The sequence below is a fragment of the Panthera pardus genome, unplaced genomic scaffold, assembly GCF_024362965.1.
Source record: "Panthera pardus isolate Hobbes unplaced genomic scaffold, ASM2436296v1 HiC_scaffold_13, whole genome shotgun sequence".
Classification (NCBI taxonomy): domain Eukaryota; kingdom Metazoa; phylum Chordata; class Mammalia; order Carnivora; family Felidae; genus Panthera; species Panthera pardus.
The window spans coordinates 116,345,886-116,368,953 of NW_026526688.1; the positions used below are offsets into that span (position 1 = coordinate 116,345,886).

The 23,068-nt window shown below is 36.3% G+C and overlaps 1 protein-coding gene across 4 annotated transcripts in view; it reads left to right on the top strand.

Annotated features, from left to right (window-relative positions):
• The window catches only part of TBCK (TBC1 domain containing kinase), a 225,574-nt gene that overhangs the window by 128,096 nt on the left and 74,410 nt on the right, over positions 1-23,068 (top strand). For all 4 annotated transcript variants that reach the window (XM_019416577.2, XM_019416570.2, XM_019416616.2 and 1 more), the window contains 2 exons: positions 12,449-12,485; positions 13,782-13,943. In XM_019416577.2, coding sequence (XP_019272122.2) covers positions 12,449-12,485; positions 13,782-13,943 — 199 coding nt within the window. The remainder of the gene's footprint in view (positions 1-12,448; positions 12,486-13,781; positions 13,944-23,068) is intronic.

Sequence of the window (23,068 nt, forward strand, 5' to 3'; positions counted from 1 at the left end):
GACCTGAAATACTAAATGTCACTATTCTTTTTTGATATAGCTAGGGGGCAGCATTTACTCAGCTGACTCTTAGTCAACTACCACTATGCCAAATCAGGAAAATAATTCAGTGATCTAGAGAAAATAGCTAAAGCATGTCTGATTTTTTTTCATTGGGTCTCAGTTTCCATTTTTAAATCAGGAAAAGTTAATAATATCTCTAAGTTAATAAGACTAATGTTATATATATTTTTATATCTTCAATAAAATATTTCATTATTTAATTGCTTTTTAAAATTAAAACCCGAACCAGGATTCAAAATTGTGTTATACTTTTTCATGTATCAGACTATAACATGAAGATGTACCAATATCCTAAGAAGTTATTTAAGATTAAATTATCAGTTAATATTTTAAACGGAAGAAAAAAGAATAAATAAATAACTGGCATTACAATCTCACAGAATATATTACCTATTTATTTACCTGACTTTAGTTGGTAAGAGGTAACTGGTGATAGTGAGCACCTAAAAGTTGTTATATATTAAAGAAATGTTTCAACTTGAATTAATTATTACTTTTCAAATATTAGAATATGCTTCACTTCACTTATTTCTAATAACTTTTCATAATTGTCAAAGTATAGGCATATAATTCAAATTTTTAAGTATAGTGTTTTTTTAGTACTTCCCACTTTTTAATATTCAGGATATATATATGTATGTATTATCCATTATTTCTCATTATTTCATATTTCTCATTATTTCATATTTATTGAAAAATTCTCAAGAAAGTATATAATCTCATATCTGGATCTTTTAATCTCTCCCTTTCAGTTATCTTCATTATATATTTTATTCTTTCTTTCAACAAATATCTGAGTGCCTACTATGTGCTGCTCATTTTCCTAGGCCCTGGATATGTTAAAAAAAAAAAAAAAACACAGACAAAAACTCTGCTCTCATTGAATTTATATTCTAGTGGGGGGCAGACAATAAAAAGATTTTTTTAACGTTTATTTATTTTTGAGACAGAGAGAGACAGAGCATGAACGGGGGAGGGTCAGAAACAGGGAGACACAGAATCTGAAACAGGCTCCAGGCTCTGAGCTGTCAGCACAGAGCCCGACGCGGGGCTCGAACTCACGGACTGCGAAATCATGACCTGAGCCAAAGTCGGCCACTTTAACCGACTGAGCCACCCAGGCACCCCAAAAGATAAAATTTTTAAAAAGACAATAAAATAAAAAATAGATAATAAAGATAAATACACTAATAGATATGTTGGATAGGGTAAGTACCAAAGAGGGGGGAAAAAAAAAACTATAGTAGGGACATGGATGTTAAGTGTTCAGAAGAAGAAGAAATTGAATTTTTAAATAAGGTAGTCAGGGGAGGGGAGTAAGGGAATGGGTTAAATAGGTGATGGGACTTAACGAGTACACTTGTCCTGATGAATGCCAAGTGATTTATGGAATTGTTGAATCACTATATTGTACACCTGAAACTAATATAACACTGTTAACTAATTGGAATTAAAATAAAAACTTGAGGGAGGGACAGAGAGAAAAGAGAGAGAGAGAAAGAGAGAGAGAGAAGGAAGGAAAGGAGAGGAGAGGGGAAAAGATAAGAGAAGAGAAAAGGAAGGAGAGTCAGGAAGGGAGTCAGGGAAAGCCTCACAGAAAAACTGGCTTTTGAATAAGTGGCTTTAGGAACTGAGGGAAAGAGCAGTGAAGCAGAGGCAACAGCAAGTGCTAAAGCCCTGAGGTGCAAGCATGCCAGGGATGTTGAAGGAACAGCCAGGAGACCAATGTGACTGGAGCCCAATGAACAAGGAAGGAGATGAGAGTCAGAGGACCGAATTTTACATCAAAATATATTACATAGTTAAGACTTTAGTTTTTATTGTCAGTGGTGAAAAGCCACTGGATTCTATTTAGCAGAGGAATGACACGTTCTGATCTAAACATTTTAACAAGATCATTCTGGTTTTTATGGTAAGAGAAACCCAAGGAGGGGCAAGGATGGAACTTTAAAAAGTTGATCATACACTAGTGTAATAATCTAGGCAAGAGGGACTTGAATCAGAAAGTTAGTGGTAGGGGTGGTAAGGAGTTGTTACATTCTAGATCAGTTCCAAAGGTAGAGCTAGCAGGATTTCTGGTGACAAATGTACACTGTGGGAGAAAGAGGAGTTAAGAATGATTCCAGAATTTTTTATCTGAGCAATTGGAAGAATAGAGTTGTTCTTAACTGAGATTTGGAAGACTATACTTGAAGGCATAGATTTTGAACAAGTCTCAGGAGCTCAGTTTGGGACATGTTATGTATATCTGTTAGCCATACAAGTGGAAATGTCAAGCTGGCATTTGGATGTGGAGGTTTGCAATTCAGGGGAGAGGTCTGGGATAGAGCTATAAAAATGGGAGTCCTCGCACTATTTATACATAATCATCTGGAGAAAAATAGAAAATCCAAGGACATAGGGCATGCCAATAGTTAAGTCTGGGAGATGAAGAAGAACCAACAAGGGAGATGGAGTAACAGTCAGAAAAGTAAGAAAACTAGATGAATGTGATATCTTGGAACTCAAATGGGTGGGGCATGTTTTGAGAAGGTAAGAGTAGCTAACTATGTCAAACCCTGATGATGGGTAAAGAAGGATTGAGAGTGAGAACTGGCCATTAGACTTAGCAACAGGGAAGTCTTTGATGACCAAGATAAGAGCAATTTTGGTGGTGAAGTGGAGGAAAGAACCTAACTGGAGTGAAATGAAAGAATATTTAATGAACATCTACTTAATGAACCCCTTACAGGCTGAAACTATGTTTTGTTCACTGCTATATCCTATCAGTTAGGCAGAGAGTGAGTTCTCCCTTACTCTGCCTTCTGTTCTATTTAGAGCTCCAACAAATCGCCTAAGGCCCACTCACATAAGGAAGAGTAATCTGCTTTACCAAGTCTGCTGATTCAACCTGTTGATCTCATCCAGAGACACTCTCAGAGATACAATCAGAATAAGGTTTAATAAATGGACACCCCATGTCAGTCAAGGTGACACATAAAATCAGTCATCACAAGAACCATTTGCTTTTTTTGTGATTATTGATACGGTTGCCTTTAAATCTACCATTTGGTATTTTTATTCCATTCTCCCATCAATTCTTTCTTTTCTTTTTCCTTTTTATTTGCCTTCTTTGAATTCATTGGACATTTTTTCTATGATTTTATTTTATCTCCCTTGTTGACATGTTAGGTGACACTTAGTTGTGTTTTTTAATTGGTTTCCTTAGGATTTATACAGTGGTCCTCAAATAGGCAGCTTTCCCTCCCAGAGGATTTTTGGCAATGTGTGGAGATATTTTTCACAAAACTGGGTTAATGCTACTGGCATCTGGTGGGTGGAGGCTGGATTGCTGCAATAATCTTAAAATGCAAAGGACATTCCCAAGCAAAAGTTATCTAACCTAAAATGTGAATAGTGATGAAGTTAAGAATTCTGGTTTATATTATAATTCTTTACATTTCTACAGTTTGCATTCAAATAATATATCACTTCACAGATAGTACAAATACTTTACAATGTATACTTCCATTTTCCCCTCCCAGTGTTTGTATTACAGTTGTCCTACGTTTTATTTCTACATGTTATAAACCCCACAATAAATTATTTTTGCTTTAAAGAGTCAGCTACTTTTAAAAGATTTTTCAAAAATAAGTCCTTTATATTCTACCACATACACAGTTACAACCCCTATGTCTCTTCACTCTTCTGTGTAGATCTGGATTTCCATCTGGTATCATTTTCCTTCTGCCCAGAAGACTTCTTCAGCATTTCTTACAGTACAGGACTGCTGCTGATGAACTTTTTCAGTTTGTGTGTGTGTGAAACAGTCTTTATTTCACCTTTTGTCTTTGAAAGATATTTTTGCTGAGCATACAGTTCTATACGGACACATTTTTTAATATTTTTAAAATGTTACTCCACTGCCATTTGTTGTGCACTGATAAGAAAACATTTTTTGAGAAGAAAACATTCTTCTCATTGATAGTCTTACATAATGTTTTTGTTTGTTTGTTTGTTTTCTCTAGATATGGTGTAAATTTTCTCTTTACCACTGATTTTGAGAAATTTGAGTACAATGTGCCTTGGTGTGGTTTTCTTCATGGTTTGGGATCTTGAAGTTATTAGATCTATTAGTTTATAGTTTTCATCAAATTTGGAAAATGTTCAAACTATTATTTGTTCAAACAAATATTTGTTCTGTCCCGTCTCTTCTTTCTGTCCTTTGGTGTCGCTGGTACATATATATTTGGCCAATTGAAGTTACTCACTGATGCTTGGGTGGTTTTTTGTTTCATTGCATACGTTCTATTTTGATGTTTCTGAGTTTACCATTTTTTTTATCTGCAATGTCTGATCTGCTTAATCCCGTCCAGTATATTTTTTCTTTCAAACACTGTACTTTTCATCTCTAAAAGTTTGATTTGGGATTGTTTTTTGTATCTGCCATGTCTTTACGTAACATGAACATCCTTAGCTTTTTGAACAGAAGAAATACAGTTATAAAGTATTTTACTGTCATTTCCTGCTGTTACAAACATTTATGTCAGTTCTGTGTACATTTTGAGGCAATGATTTTTCTCCTCATATGCATCTTTTTTTTTTTTTTTTGCTACTTTTTACTACTGGTATTTTTAAAATTAGATTCCAGTCATTGTGAATTTTACTTTGTTGAATATTGGGTATTTTTCTACTCTTGTAAATATCCTTGAGCTTTATTTTGAGTTCTGGCTAACTAATACTGAAACAATTTGATCCTTTCAAGGCTTGCCTCTAAGGTTTATTAAGACTAGAGCAGCATAGTTTGGAAGCATAATTACGCTAATATTATTAAGGCTATTATTGAGTACTCTACCCAGTTCCTTGTTTATTACAGATTGTTTGTCTGTTTGTTTGTTTGTTTGTTTGTTCTGACTGGTGGTAAGATGAATTATTCCTGGCTTTGTGTGAGCCTGGCAAGTTTTCCCTCTGATCTTTTCCAGTTATTCCTTCCCTGCTTTGTGTAGTTTCCTCATACACATGCCCTCTTCACTATGTGGCAAAACAGATTGTTAGTGTGTTGCTGAAGTAATTCATATAAGATTCCTAATGACAAAATAATTGGCTTTGATCAGAAGGGTAGAGGTATTGTAATATAACTTATGTCATGTCCTTTAAAGAAAAAATGTTAAGGAAACCAATTTGACAGTAAATTTCATATATTAAAAAATAAATAAATAAATAAATAAATAAATAAAGCAAAAAAAAAAAGAAAAAATGTTAAATAATCGTGATGAAACTAATATTTAGTGACTTTATTTTTATTTTTTTCAGTACTTGATTCCCTCCTTTTTTTTTATTATATGAAATTTGTCAAATTAGTTTCCATACAACACCCAGTGCTCATCCCAAAAGATGCCCTCTTCAATGCCCATCACCTACCCTCCCCTCCCTTCCACCCCCCGTCAACCCTCAGTTTGTTCTCAGTTTTTTAGAGTCTCTTATGCTTTGGCTCTCTCTCCCACTCTAACCTCTTTTTTTTCTTTTTTTTTCCTTCCCCTCCCCCATGGGTTTCTGTTAAGTTTCTCAGGATCCACATAAGAGTGAAAACATATGGTATCTGTCTTTCTCTGTATGGCTTACTTCACTTAGCATAACACTCCAGTTCCATCCACGTTGCTACAAAGGGCCGTATTTCATTCTTTGTCATTGCCAAGTAGTATTCCATTGTGTATATAAACCACAATTTCTTTATCCGTTCATCAGTTGATGGACATTTAGGCTTTTTCTACAATTTGACTATTGTTGAGAGTGCTGCTAAAAACACTGGGGTACAAGTACCCCTATGCATCAGTACTCCTGTATCCCTTGGGTCAATTCCTAGCAGTGCTACTGCTGGGTCATAGAGTAGACCTATTTTTAATTTTTGAGGAACCTCCACACTGTTTTCCAGAGTGGCTGCACCAGTTTGCATTCCCACCAACAGTGCAAGAGGGTTCCTGTTTCTCCACATGCTCGCCAGCATCTATAGTCTCCTGATTTCATTTTGGCCACTCTGACTGGCGTGAGGTGATATCTGAGTGTGGTTTTGATTTGTATTTCCCTCATGAGGAGCGACATTGAGCATCTTTTCATGTGCCTGTTGGCCATCTGGATGTCTTCTTTAGAGAAGTGTCTATTCATGTTTTCTGCCCATTTCTTCACTGGATTGTTTTTTGGGTGTGGAGTTTGGTGAGCTCTTTATAGATTTTGGATACTAGCCCTTTATCTGATAGGTCATTTGCAAATATCTTTTCCCATTCCATTGGTTGCCTTTTAGTTTTGTTGATTGTTTCCTTTGCTGTGCAGAAGCTTTTTATCTTCAAGAGGTCCCAATAGTTCATTTTGCTTTTAATTCCCTTGCCTTTGGGGATGTGTCAAGAAATTGCTGCAGCTGAGGTCAGAGAGGGCTTTTCCTGCTTTCTCCTCTAGTGTTTTGATGGTTTCCTGTCGCACATTCAAGTCCTTTATCCATTTTGAGTTAATTTTTGTGAATGGTGTAAGAAAGTGGTCTAGTTTCAATCTTCTGCATGTTGCTGTCCAGTTCTCCCAGCACCATTTGTTAAAAAGACTGTCTTTTTTCCATTGAATATTCTTTCCTGCTTTGTCAAAGATTAGTTGGCCATACTTTTGTGGGTCTAGTTCTGGGGTTTCTATTCTATTCCATTGGTCTATGTGTCTGTTTTTGTGCCAATACCATGCTGTCTTGATGATGACAGCTTTGTAGTAGAGGCTAAAGTCTGGGATTGTGATGCCTCCTGCTTTGGTCTTCTTCTTCAGAATTACTTTGGTTATTCGGAGCCTTTTGTGGTTCCATATGAATTTTAGGATTCCTTGTTCTAGCTTCGAGAAGAATGCTGGTGCAATTTTGATTGGGATGGCATTGAATGTGTAGATGGCTTTGGGTAGTATTGACATTTTAACAATATTTATTCTTCCAACCCATGAGCATGGAATGTTTTTCCATTTCTTTATATCTTCTTCAATTTCCTTCATAAGCTTTCTATAGTTTTCAGCATACAGATCTTGTACATCTTTGCTTAGATTTATTCCTAGGTATTTTATGCTTCTTGGTGCAATTGTGATGGGATCAGTTTCTTTACTTGTCTTTCTGTTGCTTCATTATTAGTGTATAAGAATGCAACTGATTTCTGTACATTGATTTTGTATCCTGCAACTTTGCTGAATTCATGTATCAGTTCTAGCAGACTTTTGGTGGAGTCTGTCAGATTTTCCATGTATAATATCATGCCATCTGCAAAAAGTGAAAGCTTGACTTCATCTTTGCCCATTTTTATGCCTTTGATTTCCTTTTGTTGTCTGTTTGCTGATGCTAGCACTTCCAACACTATGTTAAACAACAGCAGTGAGCATGGACATACCTGTCGTGTTCCTGATCTCAGGGGGAAAGCTCTCAGTTTTTCCCCGTTGAGGATGATATTAGCTGTGGGCTTTTCATAAATGGCTTTTATGATGTTTAAGTATGTTCCTCCTATCCCAACTTTCTCGAGGGCTTTTATTAAGAAAGCATGCTGAATTTTGTCAAATGCTTTTTCTGCATCGATTGACAGGATCATATGGTTCTTTTCTTTTATTAATGTGATGTATCACGTTGATTCATTTGCGAATGTTGAACCAGCCCTGCATCCCAGGAATGAATCCCACTTGATCATGGTGAATAATTCTTTTTATAAGCTGTTGAATTTGATTTGCTAGTATCTTACTGAGAATTTTTGCATCCATGTTCATCAGGATATTGGCCTGTAGTTCTCTTTTTTGTTACTGGGTCTCTGTCTGGTTTAGGAATCAAAGTAACGCTGGCTTCATAGAATGAGTCTGGAAGTTTTCCTTCCCTTACTATTTTTTGGAACAGCTTGAGAAGGATAGGTATTATCTCTGCTTTAAATGTCTGGTAGAATTCCCCAGGGAAGCCATCTGGTCCTGGACTCTTATTTGTTGGGAGATTTTTGATAACTGATTCAATTTCTTTGCCAGTTATGGGTCTGTTCAAGTTTTCTATTTCCTCCTGATTGAGTTTTGGAAGTGTGTGGGTGTTTAGGAATTTGTCCATTTCTTCCAGGTTGTCCAGTTTGTTGGCATATAATTTTTCATAGTATTCCCTTATAACTGCTTGTATTTCTGAGAGATTGGTTGTAATAATTCCATTTCCATTCATGATTTTATCTATTTGGGTCATCTCCCTTTTCTTTTTGAGAAGCCTGACTAGAGGTTTATCAATTTTGTTTATTTTTTCAAAAAACCAACTCTTGGTTTCATTGATCTGCTCTACAGTTTTTTTAGATTGTATATTGTTTATTTCTGCTCTGATCTTTATTATTTCTCTTCTTCTGCTGGGTTTGGAATGTCTTTGCTGCTCTGCTTCTATTTCCTTTCGGTGTGCTGTTAGATTTTGTATTTGGGATTTTTCTTGTTTCTTGAGATAGGCCTGGATTGCAATGTATTTTCCTCTCAGGACTGCCTTTGCTGCATCCCAAAGTGTTTAGATTGTTGTATTTTCATTTTCGTTTGTTTCCATATATTTTTTTAATTTCTTCTCTAATTGCCTGGTTTACCCATTCATTCCTTAGTAGGGTGTTCTTTAACCTCCATGATTTTGGAGGTTTTCCAGACTTTTTCCTGTGGTTGATTTCAAGCTTCATAGCATTGTGGTCTGAAAGTATGCATGGTATGATCTCAATTCTTGTATACTTATGAAGGGCTGTTTTGTGACCCAGTATGTGATCTATCTTGGAGAATGTTCCACTCGAGAAGAAAGTATATTCTGTTGCTTTGGGATGCAGTTCTAAATATATCTGTCAAGTCCTTCTGATCCAATGTATCATTCAGGGCCCTTGTTTCTTTATTGACCGTGTGTCTAGATGATCTATCCATTTCTGTAAGTGGGATGTTAAAGTCTCCTGCAATTACCACATTCTTATCAATAAGGTTGCTTATGTTTGTGAGTAATTGTTTTATATATTTGGGGGCTCCCGTATTTGGCGCATAGACATTTATAATTGTTAGTTCTTCTTGATGGATAGACCCTGTAATTATTATATAATGCCCTTCTTCATCTCTTGTTACAGCCTTTAATTTAAAGTCTAGTTTGTCTGATATAAGTATGGCTACTCCAGCTTTCTTTTGACTTCCAGTAGCATGATAGATAGTTCTCCATCCCCTCACTTTCAATCTGAAGGTGTCCTCAGGTCTAAACTGAGTCTCTTGTAGACAGCAAATAGATGGGTCTTGTTTTTTTATCCATTCTGATACCCTATGTGTTTTGGTTGGCTCATTTAGTCCATTTACATTCAGTGTTATTATGGAAAGATATGGGTTTAGAGTCATTGTGATGTCCGTAGGTTTCATGCTTGTAGCGATGTCTCTGGTACTTTGTCTCACAGGATCCCCCTTAGGATCTCTTGTAGGGCTGGTTTAGTGGTGACGAATTCCTTCAGTTTTTGTTTGTTTGGGAAGACCTTTAGCTCTCCTTCTATTCTAGATGACAGATTTGCTGGATAAAGGATTCTAGGCTGCATAGTTTTTCTGTTCATCACATTGAAGATTTCCTGCCATTCCTTTCTGGCCTGCCAAGTTTCAGTAGAGAGATGGGTCACGAGTCTTATAGGTCTCCCTTTATATGTTAGAGCATGTTTATCCCTAGTTGCTTTCAGAATTTTCTCTTTATCCTTGTATTTTGCCAGTTTCACTATGATAAGTCATGCAGAAGATTGATTCAAGTTACGTCTGAAGGGAGTTCTCTGTGCCTCTTGGATTTCCGTGCCTTTTTTCTTCCCCAGATCAGGGAAGTTCTCTGCTATTATTTCTTCAAGTACCCCTTCAGCACCTTTCCCTCTCTCTTCCTCCTCTGGAATACCAGTTATGCATAGATTATTTCTCTAGTGCATCACTTAGTTCTCTAATTTTCCCCTCATACTCCTGGATTTTTTATCTCTCTTTTTCTCAGCTTCTTTTTTTTCCATAATTTTATCTTCTAGTTCACATATTCTCTCTTCTGCCTCTTCAATCCGAGCCATTGTCGTCTCCATTTTATTTTGCAGCTCATTAATAGCATTTTTTAGCTCCTCCTGGCTGTTCCTTAGTCCCTTGATCTCTGTAGCAATAGATTCTCTGCTGTCCTTTATACTGTTTTCAAGCCCAGCGATTAGTTTTATGACTACTATTCTAAATTCACTTTCTGTTACAGTGTTTAAATCGTTTTTGATCAGTTCATTAGCTGTCATTATTTCCTGAAGTTTCTTTTGAGCGGAATTCTTCCGTTTCGTCATTTTGGATAGTCCCTCAAGTGGCGAGGAACTGTGGGGCACTTCCCCTGCACTGTCTTGAATAACTTGTGTTGGTGGGCGTGGCCACAGTCAGACCTGATGTCTGCCCCCAGCCCACCGCTGGGGCCACAGTCAGACTGGTGTGTGCCTTCTCTTCCCCTCTCCTAGGGGCGGGATTCACTGTAGGGTGGCGTGGCCTGTCTGGGCTACTTGCACATTGCCAGGCTTGTAGTGCTGGGGATCTGGCATATTAGCTTGGGTGGATCAGCAAGGTGCACAGGGGTGGGAGGGGTAGGATCAGCTCGCTTTTCCTTCAGAGGTTCGCTTAGGGAGGAGCCCTGCGGCACCAGCAGGGAGTCAGACCCGGAGGGATAGATCCACAGAAGCACAGCGTTGCGTGTTTGCGCGGTGCAGGCAAGTTCCCTGGCAGGAACTGGTCCCCTTTGGGATTTTGGCTGGGGGATGGGCGAGGGAGATGGCACTGGTGAGCGCCTTTGTTCCCTGCCAAGCTGTACTCTGTCGTCCGGGGCCCAACGACTCTTCCTCCCGTTGTCCTCCACCTCTCCCGCTCTCTGAGCAGATCTGTTAATTTACAGCCTTCCAGATGTTAAGTCCCGCTGGCTGTCCAAACACACTCCGTCAGGCCCCTCTGCTTTTGCAAGCCAGAGTCGGGGGCTCTGGTTTGCCGGCGGGCTGCCCGTCCACCCTAGCTCCCTCCCGCCAGTCGTGTAGCGCGCACCGCCTCTCCGCCCTTCCTACCCTCTTCCGTGGACCTCTCGTCTTCGCTTGACTCCAGAGAATCTGTTCTGCTAGTCTTCTGGCAATTTTCTGGGTTATTTAGGCAGGTGTGGGTGGAATCTAAGTTATCCGCAGGACGCGGTGATCCCAGCGTCCTCCTACGCCACCATCCTAGTGACTTTATTTTTAAACTTAAATTAGGCTAAGGAGTTCAGATTTTGTTATATTTTATTGTTTACTACAGCCCATACTCTTTACAGTGAAGTCACATACCTTTGTATTCCTCTGCAGTTTTCCCTTTTATAATGTTGCTTGAAAGAACTATGTGTCAATGTATATAAATGATGATCTTGTGGAGAGCAATGGGCTTTATTTCACATATAATACTTAGACTTCAATGTAGTACATAGTAATACTTAAGGTTCTTGACTGGTATTTTGATAGCATAAATACTCAGTGGTATGCTATGCAAAGACATATGCTACTCTATTCATAATTTCATAATTGATAGGTCCTAGATGAATATTTATTTAAACCCTATAGGTAGTATAGAAATCTTTGTCTAATGGTAGACTGCTTTGATGCAGAAAGTAAAATAAAATTAGAGCTTTTCAGATCTTTCTATATGTTATTACTGATTTTCAATACTTGCTACTGACAAAGGAAATTTTACTCTACATTTAGAAATTAAGCATGATTTCTCACTTCCAAAATGTGAATAAATTCATTGAAAGTGTATATACAAGTATGTGGGCATGTCTGTGTGTGTAATTTCATTCCTAGGCAGTAAAATTAGGAAAATAAATTTGTCACTCGGTTAAAGAACTAATTTATTTTATTTTTAGATCTTATTACTTTTAGTCGCTTATGAAGCTTCCTGTTAATTTAGAAAATGGTAATAGAAAGTATATGCTTCACAATACTTTCTTATGAGACATTTTGGACATTTTTCAAAAACCATCTTATCAATTCTTGAAAATACTAAGAGTAAATCCACACTGATAAAGACCATTAAAATCCCAAAAATATTTTGGTGCAACCTGAAAGTTCATCCTTGGACTTAGCATGCAAGTATTGTGTTTGGGTTAGTCAGTGTCTTGAGTATTTCCTTTGATGAAATGAAGACATTCTGTGTAATAATCCTTGGTGAAAGGGACATCTGTAGCATTTGTAATAGATGATATTATTTAATAGAGTATTTGTGGTAATAATTATAATTATCAACATTTACTTTTATTTTAATCAATGGAGTAGACCAAAGTATAAAATATTTTTTACCATTCAGTTTAGTGGTAACCATTCTAATTATCTTTTATTTCCTCTTTATCTGTCCCCGGCATGGCACCCCTTTCCTCTTCCACCCATAGCTCTATGCCATCCCTTGGTTTCTCACCATGTTTACCCGTAAGTATAATTTTTCCCTTCCTTTTACTATTGTATTGACAAAAGGATAGCTCCTTTCTGCCCCAGTATATTATAGCTATAGTGATATTAAATAGATTTAATTACATAACCATCCTTATATAATTCTAATGTAATAGAGTTGGGTAGAAAAAATTAAATTGTTTTCACTGCTGAATATCAAAAAGTGTAATATAGGATGAGTGTTATATAGTGATGTTTAGGATGCCTACCTTACGTGCCATGACATTCATAAAATCTCTGCCTTCTGTTGAAAAAGAAATTAACATTATAATATTTACATAAAGATTTGGAAGGCAACTTTTACAACAAATGAGATTCAATTTTTAGAGATCCTCTAATACTTTTGTTATTTCCAAACCTAGAATTCCTCTAGAAAACAAAAAGTATGTGTATGTGATACTTTAATCAGTTACAGGTATGAATACAATGGACATTCTGCTTAAATATGTACATATGTTAAATGGAATAACCATATTTAAAGTAGATTATGCATTGGCCTGGAAAAATATGCACAGTATCATTAAATGTAAAAAAGAAAGTTGCAAAAAATAGAAAAAAATTTTTACGTGAACTTAATAAAGCTATTATTTAGAGTGAATAATAGAAACGTAACAATACTGAATCTAAAACAATATGAAATTTCATGTAAGTAAATAAGCTTGTGAGAATCGTATAACAAGAAAATTCTATGAAGAAATATAATTAATGGAACAACTATACCAGGATTGATAAAGGTTAGAAAATGTCATCTATTTGACCAATCTGATTATTAATATTTAAAAATGCCTTAGGAAGCAATGAATATTATATACAATTTCATAAGTGTTTTGTGAAACCAAACCAAAAATAGTTTTTATAAACATTTTATAAAACTAAATAAGCATTTTATAAAAACACTTTGGTAGTATTTGTTCTTAGTGGGGTTTTTTTTAATGTTTTTTTAATGTTTATTTATTTTTGAGAGAGACAGAGACAGAATGCGAGTGGGTTAGGGGCATAGAGAGAGGGAAACACAGAATCCGAAGCAGGCTTCAGGCTCTGAGCTGTCAAGACAGAGCCTGACTCAGGCCTCGAACTCATGAGCTATGAGATCATGACCTGAGCCAAAGTTGGATGCTCAACCGACTGAGCCACCAACGCACCCCAATATTTGTTCTTAGTTTTGACCATAAACCATTTGTAACATGTCTAGTAAAACAGCTTGTTACTGTTTTAATTTCTGTAATTTTGTCTTTTTATTTTATTTAATTGTATTCATATTTTGTTGTTTTATAGATGTATTTCCACTGCACAAAATTTTCCACCTCTGGGACACCTTACTCCTTGGGAACTCCTCTTTCCCATTCTGTATTGGAGTAGCAATCCTCCAGCAGCTTCGGGACCGGCTTTTGGCTAATGGCTTTAATGAGTGCATTCTTCTCTTCTCTGATTTACCAGGTATAGATATAAATAAATGGAATCCCTAAATGAAATTTAATTCTAAAATAATGAGAAGTCTTATAGCAATTTGCAAAAATAATCATCCAAACTTTCAGAATCTCTTCTTGAGCTTCAACTTCCTTCTCTGGATTCTCTCTCTCATGTAACCACATCTGCTCTTCCAGCACAGGTCCAAACCTGGGTCATATTAGATTGCTGTGGTTTAATTTTATGTCAGTGATGCCACCAAAAGGGTAAAAGAGCTGGGGGCAGTAACATATTTGCCTTTAATCTTAGGACACGCCTGTTAATCTTCAGCTGATAGAGAGTAAGTAAAGGCTACTTGTTTGAGAATCTGTGTTTACACAGAGATGTAATTCACATGGAACTTTGCTCTCCTATCTATAGCTCCTTAGTAACAATTTGACAGTTTGAGGAAAGGAAACACTGTCCCCTTTGGAGGGCAAATCACAAGCTATATATTATATTCACAAGTGAGGAGTTTGTAAATCTAGGTGTTAAATTTGCTAAGTGTGGATGTAGGGAATATGACTATGGTCTAAACTTTGCTGCTGTGGCTGAAAAGATCAAAGTAATCTGGTCACCTAGGATATAACAATCTGTGGAATTAAAAAATGAAACTGTATTTTTGCAGAAACCAAAATTTTTTCAGGTAGAAAAATTCTACTTTCTTCAAACAGCATTTCATTGGCTCCAACCCTTTTCTGAGTTTGTTGTTGTTCTCCATATTTTTAGGCAGACACAAGTAACTGCTGATAAGAAACACATTTAGTTATCTAAGAGTTAAATTTGCTTAAAAAACAAATGAAGAACAAAAGAAAGGTACCTTAAGATTACATATTTATTAAGCACACTCGAGAGGAAAAAGAAACTGCTACCTACCCTGATTTTTATTTAGCTGATGATCTATATCTGGTACTTCACCAACTCTCTGTTGTTGCAAGTCTTCATCCTTTTGGGAAAATAATAACAATTTAAAATTTAATTTTTTTTTAATTTTTCCTTCCTTCTTTCCCCCAAATTGAAAGTACCACCTTTCTTACTTATCAAAGTTTAATTAAATTATTTTGTATATGAGGAAATAGTTCACTTCTTATATTATTTGTTTCTGGGCAATAGATTCCTTTTGAAAATCGCACTATTTTTTTAATCTTTTGATGTTAAACGGTAACAAAGAAGCTAGTTTCACAAACTAGGAATACTGTCTGTACCTTGCATATATTTTGCTCTCATTTCCAACTTGCCAAAGTAAACAGAAGATGATTGATTAGGATTAAAAGAATTTTTCTGGTCAGTTCTAAAAAGGAAAAAAAAAATCACAAATGCTGATTTTGCATTTTGAAATCAAGCAAATTTAATGCCTTTCCAATTTCATACATAAATGTACCAGTTAAACACTTATGGAAGAATCTGTTGTCACATTGTATAGGCATGTTAATAGTAACTCTGGTTGTCCATGAAAGTAAAATTATTATTTCTGAAATCAGAAAATAAGAATATGCTTGTTAGAACTGACTTATTAAAAAGGTAAACTCTACCAGGGCACCTGGGTAGCTCAGATCATGACCTCACGGTCCGTGAGGTCTAGCCCCATGTCAGGCTCTGTGCTTACAGCTCAGATCCTAGAGCCTGCTTCGGATTCTGTGTCTCCCTCTCTCTCTGCCCCTCCTGACTGACTCTCCCTCTCTCTCTCTCTCTCTCTCTCTCAGAAATAAACATTAAAAAAATTGTTAAACTCTACCTACCTCTTAAATAGGATGCATTCTATTGTTGTGAATTGCCTTGATCCTCAGTAGCATTATTCTAGCTCATCACTTGTTTGGCCACTGTCTATAATTCCTGTTGGGGAAGAAAGAGGTTCTAATAAAAATATGACTTAAAAAAAAAAAACAGAAAGGGTCCAGATGTAGGCTTTGTTCTAAAGTACACCTGTGTTTTACTTTTAATCGAAGGACACTTATTTGGGACATCTTTCCTAAATCTAAAGAGATCTCTTTTTTCACCATGTTGAGCTTCCTAACTGTAGTTGATGCTTGAAGGAACTGGAAATAATCATGGGAAGTCTTAAAATGTGAATCCAGATTAATATACACACAAACACACAGAATGTGCCTTTTCTAAGCAAAGTATTATGTGACATAAGTTTGGAACATATTTGAAATAAGCTTTTTAAGACTACAGAAAAAGGATAGACAAGATAACTCTATATTTCACTTTAATTCTTGAGACAGACTTTGTAGATAAAGACAGGATAGGATTAAACATTGATTTGAACTTACTAAATACATTATACTTTACTGAAATCCCTATCAACTGAGTTTAAAAGCATAAGCAAACAGCAAATTTAATTAAATTCTTTGCTGAAGCAGATTGCTAAATTCACAGTTCAGAACATCTATTTGATAGTAATATGATGGAAATACTACTCAGTTGGTATCCTTGTGAACAAAATAAGCTTGAATTTTTTTAAGTTGTCCTTTCTAGTTTTTTTTTTTTTTTCTTTCAACAAAGAGACACCCAGTAGTCTAGTTGTTAAGAGCATGGCATGTGGAATTGGTCACCTAAGTTTCAGATCCTGGCTCTGCAGTTACAGCTGTGTGATCTTAGGGTCATGACTTAACCTTCTTGTTTCCTTACCTCTGATTATATGAGAATGATAATAGTACCTACCTCATAGGGTTGTTGTGTTAAAGAAACCAGTATATCTAAACAACTTAGAGCAGTGACTGGCATAGAGAAAATGCAGTGAAGTGATTATTATTATTAATTTTGCCATTATCATTATTATGCTTGTTTTCACTTTCCATTCTACCATGACATGCTTTCCTATTGATGGTATAAATGTAGCGATCACCCCATTTGGCTTTTTCTATAATTTTGTTTAATATGAAATTTATTGTCAAATTGGTTTCCATACAACACCCAGTGGTCATCCCAACAGGTGCCCTCCTCAATGCCCATCACCCACTTTCCCCTCCCTCCCACCCCCCATCAACCCTCAGTTTATTCTCAGTTTTTAAGAGTCTCTTATGGTTTGGCTCCCTCCCCCTCTAACTTTTTTTTTCCCTTCCCCCCTTCCATGGTTCTTGTACCCCAACATTTATAGCAGCATTTTCAACAATAGCCAAATTATGGAAAGAGCCTAAATGTCCATAAACTGATGAATGGATAAAGAAACTGTGGTTTATATATACAATGGAATATTACTTGGCAATGAGAAAGAATGAAATATGGCCTTTTGTAGCAACGTGGATGGAACTGGAGAGTGTTATGCTAAGTGAAATAAGTCATACAGAGAAAGACAGATACCATAAATTAAAAAAAAAAAATTGTTTAACATTTATTCACTTTTGAGAGAGAGAGAGAGACAGAGTACAAGCAGGGGAGGGGCAGAGGGAGAGAAAGACACAAAATCCAAAGCAGGCTCCAGGCTCTGAGCTGTCAGCACAAAGCCCAACACAGGGCTCAAACCAATGAACCATGAGATCATGACCTGAGCCGAAGTCAGATGCTTAATTGACTGAGCCACTCAGGCATCCCTTTATAAATTATTAAAGTAGATATCAGTCATATTGATTTCCTTGTTAGCTAAAACAATTGAGGAATTATCGAAGAAGTCAGGTAGACCTTCTATGTTGAGTGTATATTATGACTAAGAAGAATATTTCTTTTCATTGCTCAGAGACAGTGTAATGTAGTAGATAGCACAGACTTTGCAGTCAATACAGATAAGGATTTAAGTCCTAGCTCTACCACTCACAACCTGTGTGAACAGGGAAACTTTCAGTGTAGTTCTGCTGCTAAAAAAGCTGTCTATGGATGAGATAGATGTGAGTTCATATCCCACTTCTGGCACATAGTAGCTGCGTGAATTTGGAAAAATTTTTAATCTCACTGAGAATTCTGTACATTAGGAAAGTTTCAGTAAAATGGAGATAATAATATCTGCTTTAGTATTATGATGAGCACTAAAGATAACATACATAATGCAGCTGCCACAAAATATGGTACTGATTATGCATACACAGTATGTATGACTTTTTTTAAAGTACATGTAGTATTTAATATTTTATTTTATGTTTATTTTTATTTTATTTTAATCTTAGAGCAGGAGAGGGGGGCAGAGAGAGAGAATCTCAAGCAGTCTCCAGGCTCCAGGCTCAGTGAGGAGCCTGATGAGGGGCTCCATCCCATGACCTTGGGTTCATGATCTGAGCCAAAATCAAGAGTCAGACGCTCAACCAACTGAGCCTCCCAGGCACCCAGCTTTTAATATTTTAAAAATACATAAATAACTTGTAACATTCAATCTTTATAAGTTCCCTCTCCTTTCTTCCTCCTTTCCTTCACTTTATGCTAACTCTTTAATTCTTGAAGAAAGAACACAGGAGAAAAGCATTATTATTTTTGCAAAAATTGTTCCCAAATTCTATTCCCTTGTAATATTTTTTAAATTTTTTTAAAGGAGTGTATGTTTTTTTCTTAACTTTATTTTATTTGAGAGAGAGCGAGAGAAAGAGAGAGAGAGAGTGGGGGAGGGGCAGAGAGAGAGACAGAGACAGAATCCCAAGCAGGCTCTGCACTGTCAGCACAGAGCCCCATACAGGGCTCACATCCACAAACTGTGAGATTATGACCTGAGCCGAAATCAAGAGTCAGACATTTAACTGACTGAGCCACCCAGGCGCCCTGATAAATTGTTATTAACTAAGGTCAGTAGTTTACATTAAGGTTCACCCTTTGTCTTGAACAGTACTGTGCGTTTTGACAAGTGAGTAATGTCATATATTTACCATTACAGCATTATACAGAACAGTTTCACCACCCTAAACATCTCCTGTGCTGCAACTATACAGTCCTTCTCTCTACTCTCCTTACCCAACTCTCCCCTGGCACTCAGTGATTTTTTTACTGTCTTAATACTTTTGTCTTTACCAGAATGCCATATAGTTGAAATCATAGAGTATGCAGGCTTTTCAGACTTTTTGCCCCATGTCTGCTTAAGGCTTCAAAGCCCATTTCTTTATATCACTAAATAGCATTCCAAATTTTTAGAGTTTGAAAGGTAGAAAAGAATATTTCTTAAAAGGCAATCTCTTTCTAAGTAGAAATCTACCAAGTGCAAAATAGAAATTTAACCTATATTTTAACTGAGTTTAAAACAAGATCCTGGACTAACTGGGATCTAAGGCTTATGATTTTTAAAATTTCAGTTGAAGTGCTAAAAATTTTCATGTGTTTTATATTATCCCTATTTTATGATTGAGGGGAAAAAAACAGAAAAATGAGTTTGGCCAGAGCTATACAGCTTGTAAGTCATTGAATTGAAATTTAAACCCAGATCATGCTGCCTCCCAGGTTAATGCTCTTTCCAGTATACCATTATTATTATTATACCACTTTCTAAGTAAATACTTTAAATGCCACTAGATCAAGAGCTAGACCAAGGGAGTGAGGCTTCAAGCCCACCATGTTCATCTCCTAAATTCATTCCCACCCCTTTTAAACCAGAACCTATAAAGTTTGAGACCTTTCCAATTAAGAATGACAAATTGTACATGTATGTTTATCCCTACTGCCTTGTGAAACATCACTAAAGCAAAACAGTAAGGGAATGAAAAAAAGTATAATCCTAAATACAAAGAGAATGTAAGAAGCGCACTAGTAGACAAGAAACAGCAACAAATATTTAGAAGATAGAACAAAATTACATCAATAATAACTCCCTTAATAAAAAGTAAAGAGAACTGAAACCTTCCTGCAAAGAGAATAATAGCAAGAAGCAAGCCAGTTCTTGGTGCAGAGCACCAAAGTCTCACAAATTGAAAGTGAATGAAAATGAGGCAGAAAAAAACAGAGGAATTAGTTCAATGTACACATAAGGAGTAGTTTCATTTCTCCCACCTCTGTCAGCCTTTGCACCCACCTTGCTAGCCACGTGTCTTCTCTGCCACTTAACAGAAGACGGTAAGATAGGGAAATGGCCAGATTTTGTGGGCCTGAAGCTTAAACAATGTGGAGAAATTTAAGAGGATATAAATTACAGTACAAAATTAGACCATTAAAAAAATATTGAGAACGAGCAAAGAGATCATGACAAATTACAAAAAGGAAAAATAACATAATACTTTAATTATTAAATGTCAGATACCTCTGTATTTTTTCGTCCTTTTTTGCTTCATACTCATTGATTATCTCTACACATGACAATAATTGTACATATTTTCTATACAAAAAAAAATCAGTCTTTCCACTGGCAGTGTTGGTTGAAATTTGTTTTTTTATTATTGATAGTGGGAATGCATAAGACATGTGACTTAACACAGATAATACCCTCTGTTGTGGTGCTGCAGATTTCTTTCCTATAAATACAGAAGTGCTATTTTGTGAAATTCCTATTAAAAAAGAAAAAAAGTTAATGATGCACTTATAACTGTATATGTAACATTATCAAGCATATTCCTAAAAGGAGAGCATTTCTCTTTTGATTACACATCAATGGGAACCAGATTCTCTGCTTACAATTTTACATTTTAATGTTTGGAAGAATGCTTAAGCCTGATGTTTGGCTGTGTATATTTCAACCATTTCTCCTACCCATAAACAACTGGTGCTGGGACACATAATTTTACATTATACCTCTACTCTTATATAGTGGGTGATAAGAATATTCCAGGACATCATTTCTAGAGCAACTTTTCTATACTGTCAGACATAAACAAAGCCAGATCCTAGTTAAGTAATATACTCTTACAGTAGATAAGAGTCCAACATGAATTGAACTTCATTTTGTACAGAGGTAACTGAGCATTTTAAAGGAAGAATGAGAGAATAGGTGGGGAGGGTGGGTGAGTAGGGGGCTCAGAAGATTCAGGAAAATGAAAACTTACAGAAGTGTGAAAGAGGGCATTGGCCCATGTGAAACCCATCTAGGTTTGCTAATTGGCACTTACCAAAGGTAGGTTCCTACCTTCCCACAGAGGCTGGGAGACAAGTCTTTATAAGCAAAAGTTGAGGCATAGTCAAGAAAGGATGTAAATAAACCTGGCTAGAGTTTCATCCAGGAGAAAATCTTTTGTCAGGATGCCTGGATGGCTCATTCAGTTAAGCGTCCGACCAGCTTAGGTCACGATCTCACAACTTGTGAGTTCGAACCCCGTGTCAGGCTCTGTGCTGACAGCTCAGAGAGTGGAGCCTGCTTCGGATTCTGTGTCTCCCTCTCTCTCTGCCCCTCCCCCACTTGCACTCTGTCTCTCTCTCTCTCTCTCTCTCTCTCTCAAAAATAAACATTAAAAAAATTCTTTTGTCAGTACCCTAAAGTGACTTCAAATCACAAAACCATATCCCATTAAATGAAACTACGTAACTATTCCTGATTTAGCTTTTTCTTAGTTATATCTCAAAGTGCCCCTAGCCACTCTAATGTTGCCTAACACAAAATGAAGTGTAATGGAGGGAATTGGTGTAAAGACAGAAGTCTTCACTGTTTGTGACTTAAATATATTTACTTTTGCAAATAATACAAAAAACATATCCATGTGAACAGTAAATTTGGAGGGGTATTCTTTGGAGTAATAGAATCAAAGTATCTTTCTTCTTTGTTTTTTTTTTTATGTTTGTTTATTTTTGAGAGAGAGAGATAGTGTAGGATGGGGAGGGGCAGAGAGAGAGGGGGACAGAGGATCCAAAGTAGGTTCCATGCTGTCAGCAGAGAGCCTGATGCAAGCCCAATGCTGGGTTCAAATCCACAAACCCTGGGATCATGACCAAAGCCAAAGTCCAATGCTTAACCAGACTGAGCCACTCAGGCACCCCTAGAATCAAAGTATCTTGAGACTCAGAGTCAATAGCATAGCAGAGAGCAGAAGTAAGAGAATATATGTAGTTAGAACCCCCACACTCCTCCATGGTCAATGCTGGCAAAGATTAGTTTAGACAGAGAATTATTCTCTGGAGAGATGGAACGTCCCCAGAGGGAGAAATACCTTATTTAGGCGTCTTGCAACAAATGACTGTGTCTCGAAGTTACCCAACAGTCAATCTACTAGTCACCAAGACCTTTCCACATATACAAAACTTCCAATTTGATTTTCAGTACTATTCTTTTTAAATATGTAGTCATAAATCACCAAATCTCTATAGAAAACCTCTAAAAGACACAAACCAGCAAACTGAATAAAAGAATATCCTAAGAAAGATAGTTATAAGAAGATATTGCAACTATGACAAATCAGTTTTTTTAAGTAACAACAAAAAGATTTACTGGAAATTAAAAATGATGTGGAAATGCAAGTGAGCTTTCTAATAAAAGAGTTAGATGATAAAGCTTAGGAAATCTCTCAGAGAATAAAACAAAAATACAGATGCAAAGTAAGAAGAAAAGACAAAATTATTAGAAAACCAACTCAGGGTGTTCAAGATTTCTTTAATAAGAGAGAAGAAAGAACAGAAAGAAAGCATCACAGACATCAAACAAGAACTTTCTCTGTAAGTGAAGGATTACAAAAGGACCATCAAATACCTAGCATAATGAAGTGACATACTTTTACATATATCATTTTGAATTTTTAGAACACCAAGAATCCTAAAAGTTTACAGAAAAGGAGAAAATCACATACAAATTATTTCAATTCAGAATCATATCATACTTCTCAGAAGACAATGGAGCACTATTTTTCATAACTGAAGGAAAAAAATTCAACCCTAGAATGCTCTGCCTACTCCAACCAACAGTCAAGGACAGAATAAATATATTAAAAGATATATTTTTTAATAGCTTTCATAAAAGCTACTGGAAAATGAGTTCCACGAAAATGATGGAGTAGATCAAGAAAGAGTAAATAATGTCTTGCCCTTCAAATTAAAGATTAAATATAGAGGAGAGCCAAAGGGAATTAGATGATAGTAAAGAGAAATGCCAGGACAACAGCTGTTCACTAGATCTTGGAAGCTGCTCATAGCCACTAGAGCAAGAGAACAGAGGTCTTCAGGAGAGAGGTATTTTCCACCTCTTCTGGCCCAAATGAAATATGAGATGTGTTTTATTATTTTGGACATAGTTCAGTCTTTCTGAGAGATATGATAGTACTGCATGAGGACAAAGAAATCAGGATTTAGAGGAG